The 14,521-nt window shown below is 35.2% G+C and overlaps 1 protein-coding gene across 2 annotated transcripts in view; it reads right to left on the bottom strand.

The window, feature by feature from the left end:
• Window positions 1-14,521, bottom strand: part of RYR2 (ryanodine receptor 2) — a 779,580-nt gene that overhangs the window by 121,774 nt on the left and 643,285 nt on the right. For both annotated transcript variants that reach the window (XM_077168436.1, XM_077168435.1), the window contains 5 exons: window positions 13,053-13,183; window positions 10,274-10,594; window positions 8,729-8,969; window positions 2,910-2,997; window positions 92-184 (listed from right to left, as the gene is read on the bottom strand). In XM_077168436.1, coding sequence (XP_077024551.1) covers window positions 92-184; window positions 2,910-2,997; window positions 8,729-8,969; window positions 10,274-10,594; window positions 13,053-13,183 — 874 coding nt within the window. The remainder of the gene's footprint in view (window positions 1-91; window positions 185-2,909; window positions 2,998-8,728; window positions 8,970-10,273; window positions 10,595-13,052; window positions 13,184-14,521) is intronic.

Here is a 14,521-nt window from a genome sequence, read left to right as displayed (position 1 = left end):
TCCCTATAAACCTTCAAAAAGTCTAAAAATTCAACCAACAAAAGTTATAGTCAGAAATCTTCTAAAACAGTAAAACATATTATAGTAATACCTTTGACATCTTTGACTTGGTATCAGTAATAAGGAAAGACATATTGTTGATTTCATTCTGTACCACGAAGTTCTGCTCTTCTCTTTTGAAATTCTGAGAAGTTGCAAAGGAAATTTCAGTTAAAACCACTTAGATAAGAAGTCTATAATTACAGGTTCCACGGGGCTCGAAAGTTTCTACAAAGGTAAATCTATTAATTTGATATAAACGACTTATCAAGAGGGGGGACTAATATTTGTTCAATATCTAATCAGGGCACTTGGCTAGGAACAACAATTCTGGGAACTAGGTATAAATATGTATTGTTTCAAAGACTGTTAAACTAGGATTGATAAAATTTAAGTAACAAGGCCATACATTACCAGAGGGTAGAATGGATATGCAAAGGCAGATTTAGCTAGCTAAGAAGCATACATTGCTGCCTAAGATAAACACAGACAATTACGGTTGTCTGTCAGATATCTTATCTACTTTTTAAAATACAATGACATTGCTTTATTCACTTTCTATTTGGAAACATAAAACACAGGCAAAGCTAATTGTTTGAGCAGTACTAATAGAGAAAGCAAACTCAAAAGGGAAGCCAAAAATTAGAATTTTAAAAGAGAAGTTAAAGTTATCTAACTGTATGCCTTCTGTTTGTAGATAAGCAAAACCCATATAAAGTGATTCTACCGTAAGGACCTAAATATGTTAATTGCTGATGAGTAATAAAATGTTTTACATGTAAGACACTGGAAGCATTCATTCCCAGCTTTCATTCAGCTCAGAGTGGCAGACTAATTTTTACCGTTAATAATCATATGGCTGCTCATGAGTTTAAGCTTAAAAAAATGGAGAATAACATATTAACAGATGTGTTTTGAATATGTCCACGATAGTTGAAAGCACATATTCAGATTTTCCCCATTATTCTTTAAAGTATCATTAACGTTCATCTAAAAACTAACTGATTATGAGAAATACTTCTGGTCATAAATCCAGTTTCAAATATAACTTCAAAGAAGTTTCCTTGGTATTTCAATGATTGATGAAGTAGAAGATTCTCAGTTCTTCAAGGAAAAAATATGGAGTTTTGTTTTCTTGGTGATTTATTCCTGTGCCCCTCCTATTTGTCTATTGGGCACTCTAGGTGGTATAATGTAGTAGAGAAAATAAAAGGTAAAAACAAACTAAAACTCCTCTTGTCTTTCAGCTCAAGATTGATCTGTTTCCTCCAGATTTCAAATTTCCCTTCAAAAAATACCGTGAATGATGTAATACATTTCCCTAACATGAGTTAAATAGGATAAGAAATAATTTGCATTTACCTAGAGAAGCATAAAGAATTTTCTGTGACATCACAGATAATAAATGTCAATGTGAGATATAAATTTACAAGTTAAAAAAGCCATTATTTGATATGTCCTTTGGATTATGTATTTTCATGTATGTTTTCATAAAGATGTTGGAAATATGTTTTACTGACTCCCCAGATGCAGATAAGCAATAATGCTTATTATGCTATACATTAAATATGAAAATTTTTCTTTTCAAAACATTTTTATATTTTTAACATAATCTGATTTGTCTAACACTCTGTTTAAGTAAACTGGAAACCAAGGAAACGTCTTTAAAAGTTATATTTGAAACAATTTATGACCAGAAGTATTTCTCATAATCAGTTAGTTTTTAGATGAATGTTAATGATACTTTAAAGAATAATGGGGAAAATCTGAATATGTGCTTTCAACTATCATGGACATATTCGAAACACATCTGTTAATACGTTATTCTCCATATATTTTAAGCTTAAACTCATGAGCAGCCATATGATTATTAACGGTAAAAATTAGTCTGCCACTCTGAGCTGAATGAAAGCTGGGAATGAATGCTTCCAGTGTCTTACATGTAAATATTTTATTACTCATCAGCAATTAACATATTTACCGTAGAATCGCTTTATATGGGTTTTGCTTATCTACAAACAGAAGGCATACAGTTAGATAACTTTAACTTCTCTTTTAAAATTCTAAAACTGAGATTAAGGATTTTGTTACTTTCTAAGTCTCCCATTTATGAAGAAACATGGAATTATAATTAACACAAATCTTCAAAGTTTTTGAAATAATTTGGGGAAATAATAAATGTTCATTTACCTTAACTCTGCTAGTTACTTAAAATATCTGATAGAATACTATAAAATTCTTGTTATAATTTCCAACTTGCTTCAGGTTTTAAAATATATAGTTCTACTTGTAACATATAAAATAGTGAAATTCACTACAAATGTATCATAGAAACAGGGTTCCTAAGCAGAAGCTTTATCTCAAAAGCCAACTGATCCTAAAATGTAGACAAAAGGAAATTTCTATAGAAATCAGAATGCATGACGATGACATAAAAACTTAAAGGAGTAAGAAGTACCTTCACAAACGTGTCCTATTACTGAAAACTACTAGCTCTGCTCAGCAATTGTCACACCGTGGCATGAGTATTCGTGGAGTAAACAGGGAAAGCTAAAGAATAAAAATTGTACCGCTCTCTGTAATATCAACATTCCTGTCAGATTTAGGGGAAAACTTCAGAATGTTTGAGTGCAGAGTCAAAAATCCCTATGATTTTTAAAGCTAAACTCTCAAAACTCAAAAGAAGGCTTATACTCCCTCAATCTCCCTAGGGAAAGCTAGTTCCTCTTCTGAATTTTTGTTGATTCCTAAAGAGAAGCTTTGAGAAACATTACCAAACGTAATTACTGAGGGGATTGAGATTGGGAAATGGGTTAAAATTTTGAAACTTTACCATAGAAAAAGCAATATTCCAATATTTTCATACTTACATGTGATTTTGACCAGTAGATAAACACCTCAGCTACCATACGGAAAAGCTCCTCTGCTTCTGGGTTAGGCTCCTTAAGCCACTTTGCCCTACAGCAAACAATACATAAAACGAAATCTCCGTCACTCCTCAAAGTTAAAAAAAAAAGAGTCTCCTCCCAAAGTTAGATTTGATATCTAGCAGCCAGGGAAGAGCAGCAAGCTCAAAACGGCTTCTCTGTAACATGTAATTGCAACCTTAACAAAAATGTAAGGTGATGTCATCCACACCGTGATGAAGAAATCCCCTGGAGAAGTCTCCCTCAAAATCAACTAATAAGAGGACACATCCCACTTGTTTGCAACTTCGGAGAATGACAGAGACTGGAGAAGGACTTCATAAATGCCCAACTGAAGAAAAAGAAAAAAGGGACCAAATATAGGTAGGAGATTCACATCTCAGACTCGGAGTCCGGCCCCCGCCTCCTTACTAGGTCCCATACGGTGAGTCACGCAGAGGCAGCCCGGAGGATGTCCTGCCGTGGATACAGATCACAGAGCCACTCGCAGCAGTGAGGCAGGACTCCACTGTGAGGCACAGGGGTCACAATCCACTGAGACCCACGGCAGAACACAAGTGGCTGAGGAGAGTTGCATAAACAAGCATGCCCAGGGAATATCAGAGACCAGGCAGAACTGCTGGTATGAGGTATACATACTTAGCTCAGTATCAGTTTGCTGGATCACCTAAACGAAAAAACAAAACTTTTTGGATCGGACCAGTCCGGTTCCTGAGGCAGGATACCCTAATAGGGAAGTAACCAGAGGCAAAAGAGCCTCACAGAAAAATAAAAGGGAAAAACTGAACTGCTGTAAGACAGACCTGGGTCCAGAACTTGCAAGTGTTGTAAGAAGGGGACACTAAGTGAGAGAGAGAGAAGTTAAACAAAGCATAGGAGATGGAAAGAAAATTCTGCACAAAAACAAATAGAACAGATCAAGATTCTCAGGAGAGGAACAGAGGAAAGAAAGCTTTCCTCTGAGGTGAAACAATTGCATATAAAAGGGCCATCTTAAAAGTTGTACCACATATCCAGGGCAAGAATCCAGTACAGAAGGACTGAGAAAATATGAACAGTTAAACATGGACTACTTTAAAGCTCCAGGATAAGTTATGTCATGCATCAAAGAAGAGCCTTACCACATAGCCAATCTATGACAGAATAGGCAAAAGGGAGAAACTGACCTTAAGAGCTAATGTATCAAAATAATAATCAGATGTCCAGGCAGCAGCAAAAAATTACAAGCCATACATAAATACAAAAACATATAGGTCAGTCAAGGGAACAGATTAAAATTTCAGAGGATACCAGAATTTGGAATAATTAATCAAAGAAGCGCAAATACATTTATATAATTTCAAGGAGTTGAAGGAAAATATGGCTAGAAATAAATTAAGGCTGCATATAGAGATAAAGGATATTAAGAAGACAATGTGTGAGGAAAATTAGCAAGTTTAAAAAGAAACATGACAAAATACAGGGATGAAAGGCGCAATAATGGAGATTAAAAATACACTAGAGACATGCAATAGCACGGTCCAAATAACAAGCAAAAAAGCACAAGCAATACTAATAAACAAGAATATGGCCAATTGAAGGAGCAAGTTTAAAAAAGAGATACAGAAGTAAGAACAACCACTCACAGATATACAAACAAATCTCCTAAATCAATTCAAAGAAATGAAGGAAAATATGTATTAAAGGATATTAAGATGACACTGGGGGAATATAAAGAAGAATTTGAAAGATTGCAATAAAACTAACAGAAAGGCACAATAGATGAGATTAAAAATATATCAGAGGCAAACAACAGCAGCTTTGAATAGGCAGAGGAAAGAATTAGTAACATATAAGATGGAAGATCTGAAATAAAAATGAGAAAAGAACACGTAGAGATAAGAATGGAAAAATCTGAGCAGGGTCTCTGGGAATTGAATGATACCATGGGGCTCACAGACGTACATGACATGGTGTCTCAGAAGGAAAGAAGGGAAAAGAGGCAGAAAGCATGTCCAAGGAAATAATGGCAAAAAAATTTCCAAGTATTATGAAAGACATAAAAATATAAGTCCAATAAATACAATGTAATCCAAATGGAATAAACCCTAGTAAACCCACTCCGAGCCTCATACTAATCAGAATGTCACCTTCCAAAGAGAAAGAGAGGCTTTTGAAAGCGTCAAGAGAAAAGCAATTTATCATCTACAACAGAATTGGAATAAGATTAAATGCCAACAACTCTATAAGTAAACTCACTACCCTTCCCCATGACTTCCAATGATGGAAGACTCTGTGGGACATGATACCCAGAGATGATCCTTGCTCTGGCATCATGGGATTGAGAATGACCAAAAGGGGGAAAAGAAATGGAATAAAATAAAAGTTTCAGAGGCTAAAAAATTTCAAATTGGGTTGAGAATAACCTTATTCTAGAGGTTACTCTTATGCAAGCTGTAGCCAGATATTGGAAACTACCACAGTATGCCATACCGTAGACAACAGTGTTACTGAAAACTCTGGGGAGTGACCTATGTTCTCTCTAAGTTTCTATAAAGGTTTTCTTAATACATTTATTTTCTCAGAAAATTAAATCCTCCAGAATGACCATAGGCAAGATAAGTCCTGAAACCCAGAGGTGCATGTCTCTCCAAGAAAATAATCACATTAACTCCTCCATCCAAGAAGGCCAATACCCCTTTCCAGCATGAAGAAATTAAAGTGGTCCTTGCCTAGACAGCCACGAAGGATGAAACATAAATGAGAGGAAAGAGGTGTAACTGAGAAGTTAGAATTCTATAAATGACTGTGATTACTGACTCATTATATAGACAGTTCTTTACAGATATGTACCATGAATTTAAGACTCCACTAGAATCAGAGAATTTCTGATTTGAATATTTTTGTACATTTTTATCAATTATTAAAACTTCTGTTCTTGCATGCAAAAAGCATTCCTTCCTTCAACTACAGAGTAGTTTTCCCTTCTTAGAATTTAATGTAACTAAGACCATACACTTTTGTGGTTGACATCTTTCTCACAGCTTTTATGGTGTTGTGGTCCAACAATGTTGCATCTTATGAGGAGCCTGTTTCCATTAATTACTGAGGTGCCACACCATCTGTTAAGGTTACTTCCCTTGTTATCAGACATTTGACTTATTTCCAGAATTTTTGTTGAACCTGCTATTGTTATGAATAAAGCCTTTATAAATATTTCTATTAAAAAATAAACAGATCAAAGCAATACTAAAAAGCACCCCCCCCCCATAAAAAAACACCCTGATGCTTCACAGGTGAATTCTACCAATCATTCCAAGAATTAATTCCAATCCTGCTCACACTCTCCCAAAAAAATTGAAGAGGAAGAAAACACTACCTAACTCATTCTATAAGGTCAATATCACCCTAATACCAAAACCAGTTAAAAATATTACATGGAAAGAAAAATACAGATTATTTTTTTACTAATGAATTTAATACACCACATTAACAAAATGAAGGAAAAAACCACATGATCATCGCAGTTGACACAGAAAAAGCATTTGACAAACCCAGCATCCTTTCTTGATAAAAACCCTTGGAAAAAAATAGGAATAGAAGGACACTTCTTGAACATGATACGAAAAACTCACTTATCTTACTAAATGGTGAAAAACTGAAAGCTTTCCCTCTAAGATCAAGAGCAAGACAAGGATGTTGACTGTCATCAGTGCTATTCAACATTGAACTAGAAGTTCTATCTAGAGCAATTACACAAGAGAAGGAAAGAAAAGCAATCCAAATCGAAAAGGAGGAAGCAAAATTTCCACTATTTGCAGATGATCTGATCCTATAAATAGAAAGTTTCAAAAAAATCTACAACAAAGTTACTAGAGCTAATAAATGAATTTGGTGAAGTGATGGGATGAAAGATGCAAGAATCAGTTGTGTTTCTAGATACTAGTACTGAGTGATCTAAGGAGAAAATCAAGAAAAGAATTCCATTTACAATAGCAATGAAAACAATCAAATACCTAGGAATAAATTTAAACAGGGATATAAATAACTGATATGTGGGAGATTACAAAACTTTGCTAAAAGAAATCACAGAAGAGCTACATAAGTGGAAGGACAGTGTTCATGGACTGGGGGATGAACCATTAAGATGTCAATTATACACAAAATAATTTGCAGATTCAATGCAGTCTCAATTAGTCTTAACGTAGTCCAACAGCCTACTGTGAAGAAGTGGGAAAGCCAATCATCAAGTTTATGTGGAAGGGTAAGGAACCCTGGATAGCCAAACTCATACTGAAAAAGAAGAATGAAGTTGGAAGACTCACATGTCCTGAATTTGAAACCTACTACCATACAGTGGTCAATACAGCATGCTCCTGGCTTAAGGGTAGATACATAGACAAATGGGATTGAATGGAGAGCTCAGAAATGGACCCTTACATCTATGGCCAATTGAATTTCGACAAGGTTGCCAAGCCCACTCAGTTAGGAAAGAACGGTCTTTTCAAAAAGTGGCACTGGGAAAACTGGATCTTTGCTTGCAAAAGAATCAAGGGGGAGCCTGTATTTCACATGACACACAAAAATTTACTCAAAAATGGATCAAAGACCTACATATAAGAATAAGGACCATAAAACTCCTAGAAGAAAAAGTAGGGAAGAATCTTCAGGATCTTGTGTTAGACAATAGTTTGTTAGATTTTATACCCAAAGTACAAACAACAAAAGAAAAAAATAGACAAATGGGACCTCAGAAAGTAAAAACTTTTGTGCATCAAAGAATTTGATCATGATGTGGAAGACGGTTTGGCAATTCTTCAGAAAGCTAAGTAGGAATTACTAAATGACCCAGCAGTCCCACTTCTATGTGTATACTCAAAAAGAAATAAAAGTACAGACTTGAACATATATTTGCACACCAATATGCATAGCAGCATTGTTCACAATTGTCAAAAAAGTGGAAGCAACCCAAGTGTCTTTCAACAGATGAATGAATAAGCAAAATGTGGCATATACACACACACACACACACACACACACACACACACACACACAATGGAATATTATTCAGCAGTAAAAAGGAATGAGGTTCTAACACATGTGACAACATAGATGAACCTTGAAGATATTTTGTTGAGTGAAATAAGCTATGATCTCACTGATATGAAACAATTAGAATATGCTGACTCATAGATTCTAGATTCTTCTAGAATATAGGTTACCAGGAGCTGGTTGGGGATAGGCAATGGGGAGTTAATGCTTAAATCGTAAAAGCTCTATATTTGCATTGCTCATAAAGTTTTGGTAATGGATAACGGTGACAGTAGCACAATACTGTGAAAGCAATTAAAAACTCTGGGGCGGGCCACAGTGGCTCAGTAGGCCTGCCATGCCAGAGCCCCGGGTTCGATTCCTGGTGCCTGCCCATGCAAAAATAGACAAATAAATAAATAAAAATTTAAAAACTCTGAATTATATATGTGAATGTGGTTTAAAGGGAGAAATGTTAGGTTATATAAACGTTAGCAGAACAAAAATAAATGAAAATACTTTACATATAAAACCCATCAAATTGTAATAGCAAACTGCTTCAGAATGAAATCTCTGATTTCAGTTTTCAAACGCTCTGTGACATACTAACTTCTCTATAAACATTTAGATATGTCATCATCATGAATAAGCTCATCACCAAGTGTTTAGTGGATGGGTCAATTCAGCAGACACATAAAACCAAGAAAGTTCATGACTGAATGAAAGAAATCAATCACTTTTGAACATCATACCTGTTATAGTCCACGAATCTAATCAAGAGAGGGTAGAAGGCATAGAGATCTCGGGCCAGTGTGGTAAACTCGTCTAGAATGAGAAGCTCAGCCTCGGACATATCACCCCTGGCCTCAGATTTCAGATGGTCTTCCTCAGACACGACCATCGCTGCTTTTTTCTTGAGTTTCTCCATTAATGGCAAGAAATGAGTTTTCAAGAGCTGAGGTTTCACTTTATTTATAATAGGCTGGGAGAACACTGTTGGGAGACAGACATTAATATTCCACTCAGCACACATTCCTTTAAACGAGGATAGATTATAACTGTCACTGTAGCAAAATTAAAGCTCCTCTCTCCTCTAGAGCATGGATTCCGGCTCCGCCCATTCCTCAGTCATTTTTGCATCTCTAAGACCTAACTGCATAGTTGCTGTTCAAAAATGACGCAGAAATGAATTCAATGTGCTTCTTTGGTTTTAAAAAAAAAGGGCTGGTAGCTAATTTAGAACAGAAAAGACACAAAATGGCCTTAATGCACTTTGGAAATCAATTCTTTTCCCACAAAGAAGGAAAGTTCCCACACGGAAAAAGTTTTCCCCAAGCCATTTATTTAGGAGTAGAGATACATGCACACTGACTAATTACATAAGGAGCTAGTACACTGGTGGAGAATGTTGATCTCACTTTATCCTCTACCTTGGCTGAATAGGAGAGTTAGATTACGTATAACACTGCTATTTTATTTCATTAGAGTTGTAGTTTAATTGTTCTAAACCCGAACCTGTCAGTTTTAAAAGGAATTTCCCCCCTAAAACTTAACATATAACCATTAGGAAAATGCATGAAATGGAAAAATTAAAATCAACCATAATCACTGTGCTCAATTAGTAAGAACACTCAGAGAATTCTTTGCAGTTTTTTTCAATAGATTATTTCATAATCATACATACCATGCATTCATTCTGTATTCAGTTTATAAAAACAAATTTCACCCTCAATGATACTATGAGAATTTTATAAGTCATGAAATATTTTTGAAACTTTGATGTTTTAAAATGGCATAAATTTTAGTATATGGAGGCACATAATCTATTCAATCCTTTTCGAGTTGGGCAGTTAGATTGCTTCCAATTTCTCAATATAAATAATGCAGACATACATAAACTTAAATGTAAATATGTAACTGCATCTTTTCATTATTTCCCTCCCTCACTGCCATCCCAAAGGATAGACTGCTAAAAGGAAATTGCATAAAAATGCGATTTTATTTTTGCTTTTGCTAGAGAATAATTTTTTACTGCTATGTGTATTGATTAATCTTATAGAGATTGTTAAATTCAGGAAATGTTTCCTTACTTAAAAGTAGCCACCATATAGAATGTAATCTAATGTCTGATTATACCTACATTTTCCAAAGAAATAGCATGACAGAAGACAAATCAATTTTTTTTAAGTACAGAAATAAATACTGATGATGATGATGATAGGAAAATTCTAGCCTCTTGTATCTCAAATCTTTTTGGAACAACTTAAATGGCATGTTTATTTCTTTTGAATTCTTACCTGCTAACCTCTTCATCCAGGCTCCCTCATCAATTCCCAAGTTATTGTATATAATTTTCAATATATTTCCCAGAAGTGTGTTCATGTGCTCCGAGTTCAGAGCTGTACAGCACATTTCAGCCCTTTCCGGATTGTTTTCAGGCCCATACTCCCACCAATGAGACATGTAGCTGCAAAGCATAGGCAATATAACTTCCATCACATGCGGCATTTGTGTATAGCGAATGCCCGACTCAGCTAATTCCACTATTTCTTCCATGAGTTTCTCCAAAGATGGTATATTTGGACAGACACTTTCCACATTAGCTGGCAGATTGAGAGCTAGAAAAACACACATAAAAATGGACTGCAGTCAATGAGAGAACGGATATGTCATGCCAGATTTCCACTGTTTATAACAGATACAGGCAACAATTGTGGCTGACCCCACGTTCACATCCATTTTCCATTTTAAAAGGAAGAAGTTTCAATTCTTGATTCCACCTGTGTTCCTGATGCTGTGACCTTCTCCCCATCAGGCACCTTGCGCTGATCTGCACGGTTAACCCCTTCTCTACTGCTCCCTAGTCCCACCCCCAGCAGCCTATATATATATGCTCAAGTCTTTCCTAGATTGTTTTCCTGTCCAGGCACTCCCACCACTTACTAAATTTTCTCTTTACACATCCTTACCTTATCTGACTGCTCACTGGCATTTCATGTCACTGACCAAATTCCCTTTTCCTAAAACTCCCCTCTTCCTTAATGCCAGTGCATCCAGAATTTCTTGGTTCTCTTCTGAATTTTGTCAGTTTCCTTTTCTCCTTGCCGACTTTAAGTGTAGGTTTTCTCCAGAGATCAAACTTTAATTCTTTTTTTGGCATAAATGTTCTCACCTACGCAACTCCGTATTTCTGCTGTAGGCTAATAACACCCAAAGTCATATTTTTTAGTAATTGCTCTCTAATACTGGATGTCTCAAAACCATCGAAAATACAACAGATTTAAATTTAAACTGTCTCTTTCTTCTTTAACCTACTTCCTGAGCATGCATAACTTGGTGAAGACACTATTTTATACTCAGTCATCCAAACTAGAAACCTGGGAGAAATTCTCGACTGCGACAATGCTCCCTGGTTTCCATGCAAGACCACTCTCCCTAGAGGATCTCTCATGACCACTTCACTGTACACTCCAGCCAAGGGGCCTTCATTCAACCATACGTCTTCTAATATTACAACAATAATTCGCTAGTTGGTGACTTACACTCAACTCATCTTCCTCATCGCTGTCATGAAGCTTTCTCTAAAATGCAAATCTCCTCTGCACTCCCCCTTTTAAAGCCAGTGATAGGCTCTTTGCCACTGGCTGAGTGCTCCCTCCTTACGTGGCACACAGAACCGACCCTGCCTCTGGCTTTCATTCTTTCTTCATCTTTCACCCTTTTCTGACCTGAAAGCTATCTCCAGCCAGTGCAAATGCTTGCAATTTTTCCTCATGTCCCAGAGTTTTAGACTCCCTAATTTCAAGATTCATCTTGTACCAACACTGTGAAGTCTTTCCAGGTATCCCAGCTAAAACTGCTTTTTGATGTGTGTCTTCAACGTACTTTATTTTAAATTTATTAAATTTTATGATTGATTTCTCTCCCTCTACTGCAAATGAAAATTCTCTGAGGAAAGGAATCCAGTCTTAGTCATCTTTGCATCATATAGCTTCCATCTACCACTGCATACAATATGAACAAATATCTGGTGGAGGATTGACTAAAAAAATAATGAAAATGAACAGGTCAGTTTAATTCCTTTACTTTGTTATGAAAATAACATGTAATAGAGACATAAACGGATGCATTATCTGATCTGTGTATTTCTTTATCAGGAACAAAATAACAAATCTGCTTCATTCTTGGATCATAGCAAAAATTTCAATCAATCAAAACACCCAGATAACTCTTTTCACATTTAGAAAGATGATTAATAATTCAAACTCAAAGACTAATGTGTAGAAATTATGTAGAAATTGTTTAACTACATTTAACGTTGTTATGTGAAACTTAGTATTGTAAAACAGGTAAATTAAATGATGATCATTCAAGACTCTAGGATTCTATGCTTGAAAGAGTTCACCATAAAATTAGTGTAACCAGTAGCCCAATAAAGAGATGATTTCCAATGATTTTCTAATGGGACAGTTGAAAAACATGTACCTATCTGTTCAGCAAAAACCAGATTTTACCAAATGGAAAGCAACCTAATATATGAGTATATATATAGATACCTAATATACATACAGACACAAAACCTTAGGAATATACACACGAGAGACAAGTACAAATTAAAGTTGTTGATTAATGTTTTAGTTTTCTAAGTGATTTAAGTGATTAAAATTGGACGAATAGTGTAGACACAGCTGATGAACAACAAAAAAAGGTGGGAATTAATCGATAAATGCAATTAGTGACAATGCTATACACTGTGCTGACCAGTTAGAAGGGAAAACTGAATCAGAAATCAGACTGATAATTTTTTCCCTGCATCTACTATTTTGTCTTATTCTTGAAAGTGTTAATTTGTCTGTAGTTCATTAACTTAAAAGCAATTAAACTTTCTTTCAGAATCAGAAGAGAACTGGTCTACAGCATTCCACAAAATATAAGACCAAATAATAAAACCTAAGAACAAACAGCATTAGAGATAGTAAAATGCAATGGCTCATTAAAGATCCTTGCAGAAAAGTACAATAAATGTCACTAAGCTTTAGCTCCATATTTCAAATACTGCACATGGATTTGCATTACCTGCTCTTTCCCTTGAAGACTTAGTATTGTAGATGGAGTAAATATTATGTTTGTCAAGATGAGTTTCCAAAAATGCTACAGGGAAGGCACCAGCAAAGGCAGCCAGACATTCTCCCAATGCAGAACGTTGCCTACAAGTGGAAAATGTTTATTTTAAAAATGTTTTTTAAGTGAAGAACTAAAGAAGTCAAATTAAATTTGGCAACTTTAACCTAAAAGAGGAGGAATAAAATTTCTACTAATAAATTAATCCTCCGATCCAGTTTTTAGATTGCAAAATATCATACACATTCAATAACAAAATCCCCACCATTAAAAAAAATTAGATACCTGTTACCCAAAAAGAAGGAAGTTAAAAACAGTACAGAGCAAAATAACAAGATTGGATATTTCGTTTTTCTTTTCTTTTCTTCTTCTTCTTAATTTTTTTTAAGCAGGATGACTTACTGAGGAAGAATTATACTATGTGAATAAGCTGTTGAGAAGGATAAAATGAAGCACTGATATATTTTCTGCAAATCTGCCATATATAAGAAACTTCAGGGAGCTATGAAATGTTAAGGTATACTACATAATAAAAGCTATTTGTAATACTAAAAAGTGAATTATCATTTTCAAAGGAAGAAAGGTGTTTAGGAACACTATAATCAATCGATTAGGGATAGGATATGGCCTAAGATTTTCCCTGCCCCTGATAAAAGCACTCAAGGCTTAGTTTGAACCTTAAGTATTGAGTAGATATAGAATGATGTGGGGATTTGTGATGGATGATTTAAAATGTCAACTTGGCAAGGTCATGGCATCCAATTGTTTGTCATGCAAGCACTGACTTGACTGTTACTGTAGAGGTATTTCATAGAAGGATTTGTATCTACAGTCAATTAATTGCATTACTGTTCCTTGCATCTACAATAAACAAACATGATTATCCTCAGCAATGAGGGGAATCTTCTCATCCAATCAGATGGCTGTCTGAAAGCACGTACTGAGGATTTTAAAAATCAGGAAGATGAATGTCTGCCTTTTCTTCAGCCAGCCTGCTTCTCCCTTCATTCTCATGGGAGTTTGCCGCTTGCAACCTGTCCTACAGAATATGGGTTGCCAATCCCCACAGTCCAATGAGCCAATTCCTAAAATATCTTTATATATACATATATAGTTTCTTCCTCCATCCTTTTAGTTCTTTTTCTCTGGAGAGCCCTAATACAGATTTATTTCAGCATATTATGAACTACTTAAAAGGTTTCATATGAATATTTTATTTTAAAAGTCAATATAGTTGCTTTAATGAAGAAAAGATTAAGTTTCCTAAGAGATCAGTTTAAATGACTTAGAGGAAAAAAATGGATACTTTGCATTAACAATGTCTAATTATCTAATATTTTATTTAAAAGAATAAATGACATCTAGTCAGCTAGGGGGAAAAAGTCCCTTCATAGAATGACACTGAATAAAATAGTGTTGGATTC

The sequence above is a fragment of the Tamandua tetradactyla genome, chromosome 7, assembly GCF_023851605.1.
Source record: "Tamandua tetradactyla isolate mTamTet1 chromosome 7, mTamTet1.pri, whole genome shotgun sequence".
Taxonomy (NCBI): Eukaryota; Metazoa; Chordata; class Mammalia; order Pilosa; family Myrmecophagidae; genus Tamandua; species Tamandua tetradactyla.
This window is presented reverse-complemented; position numbering and strand designations above follow the sequence as displayed.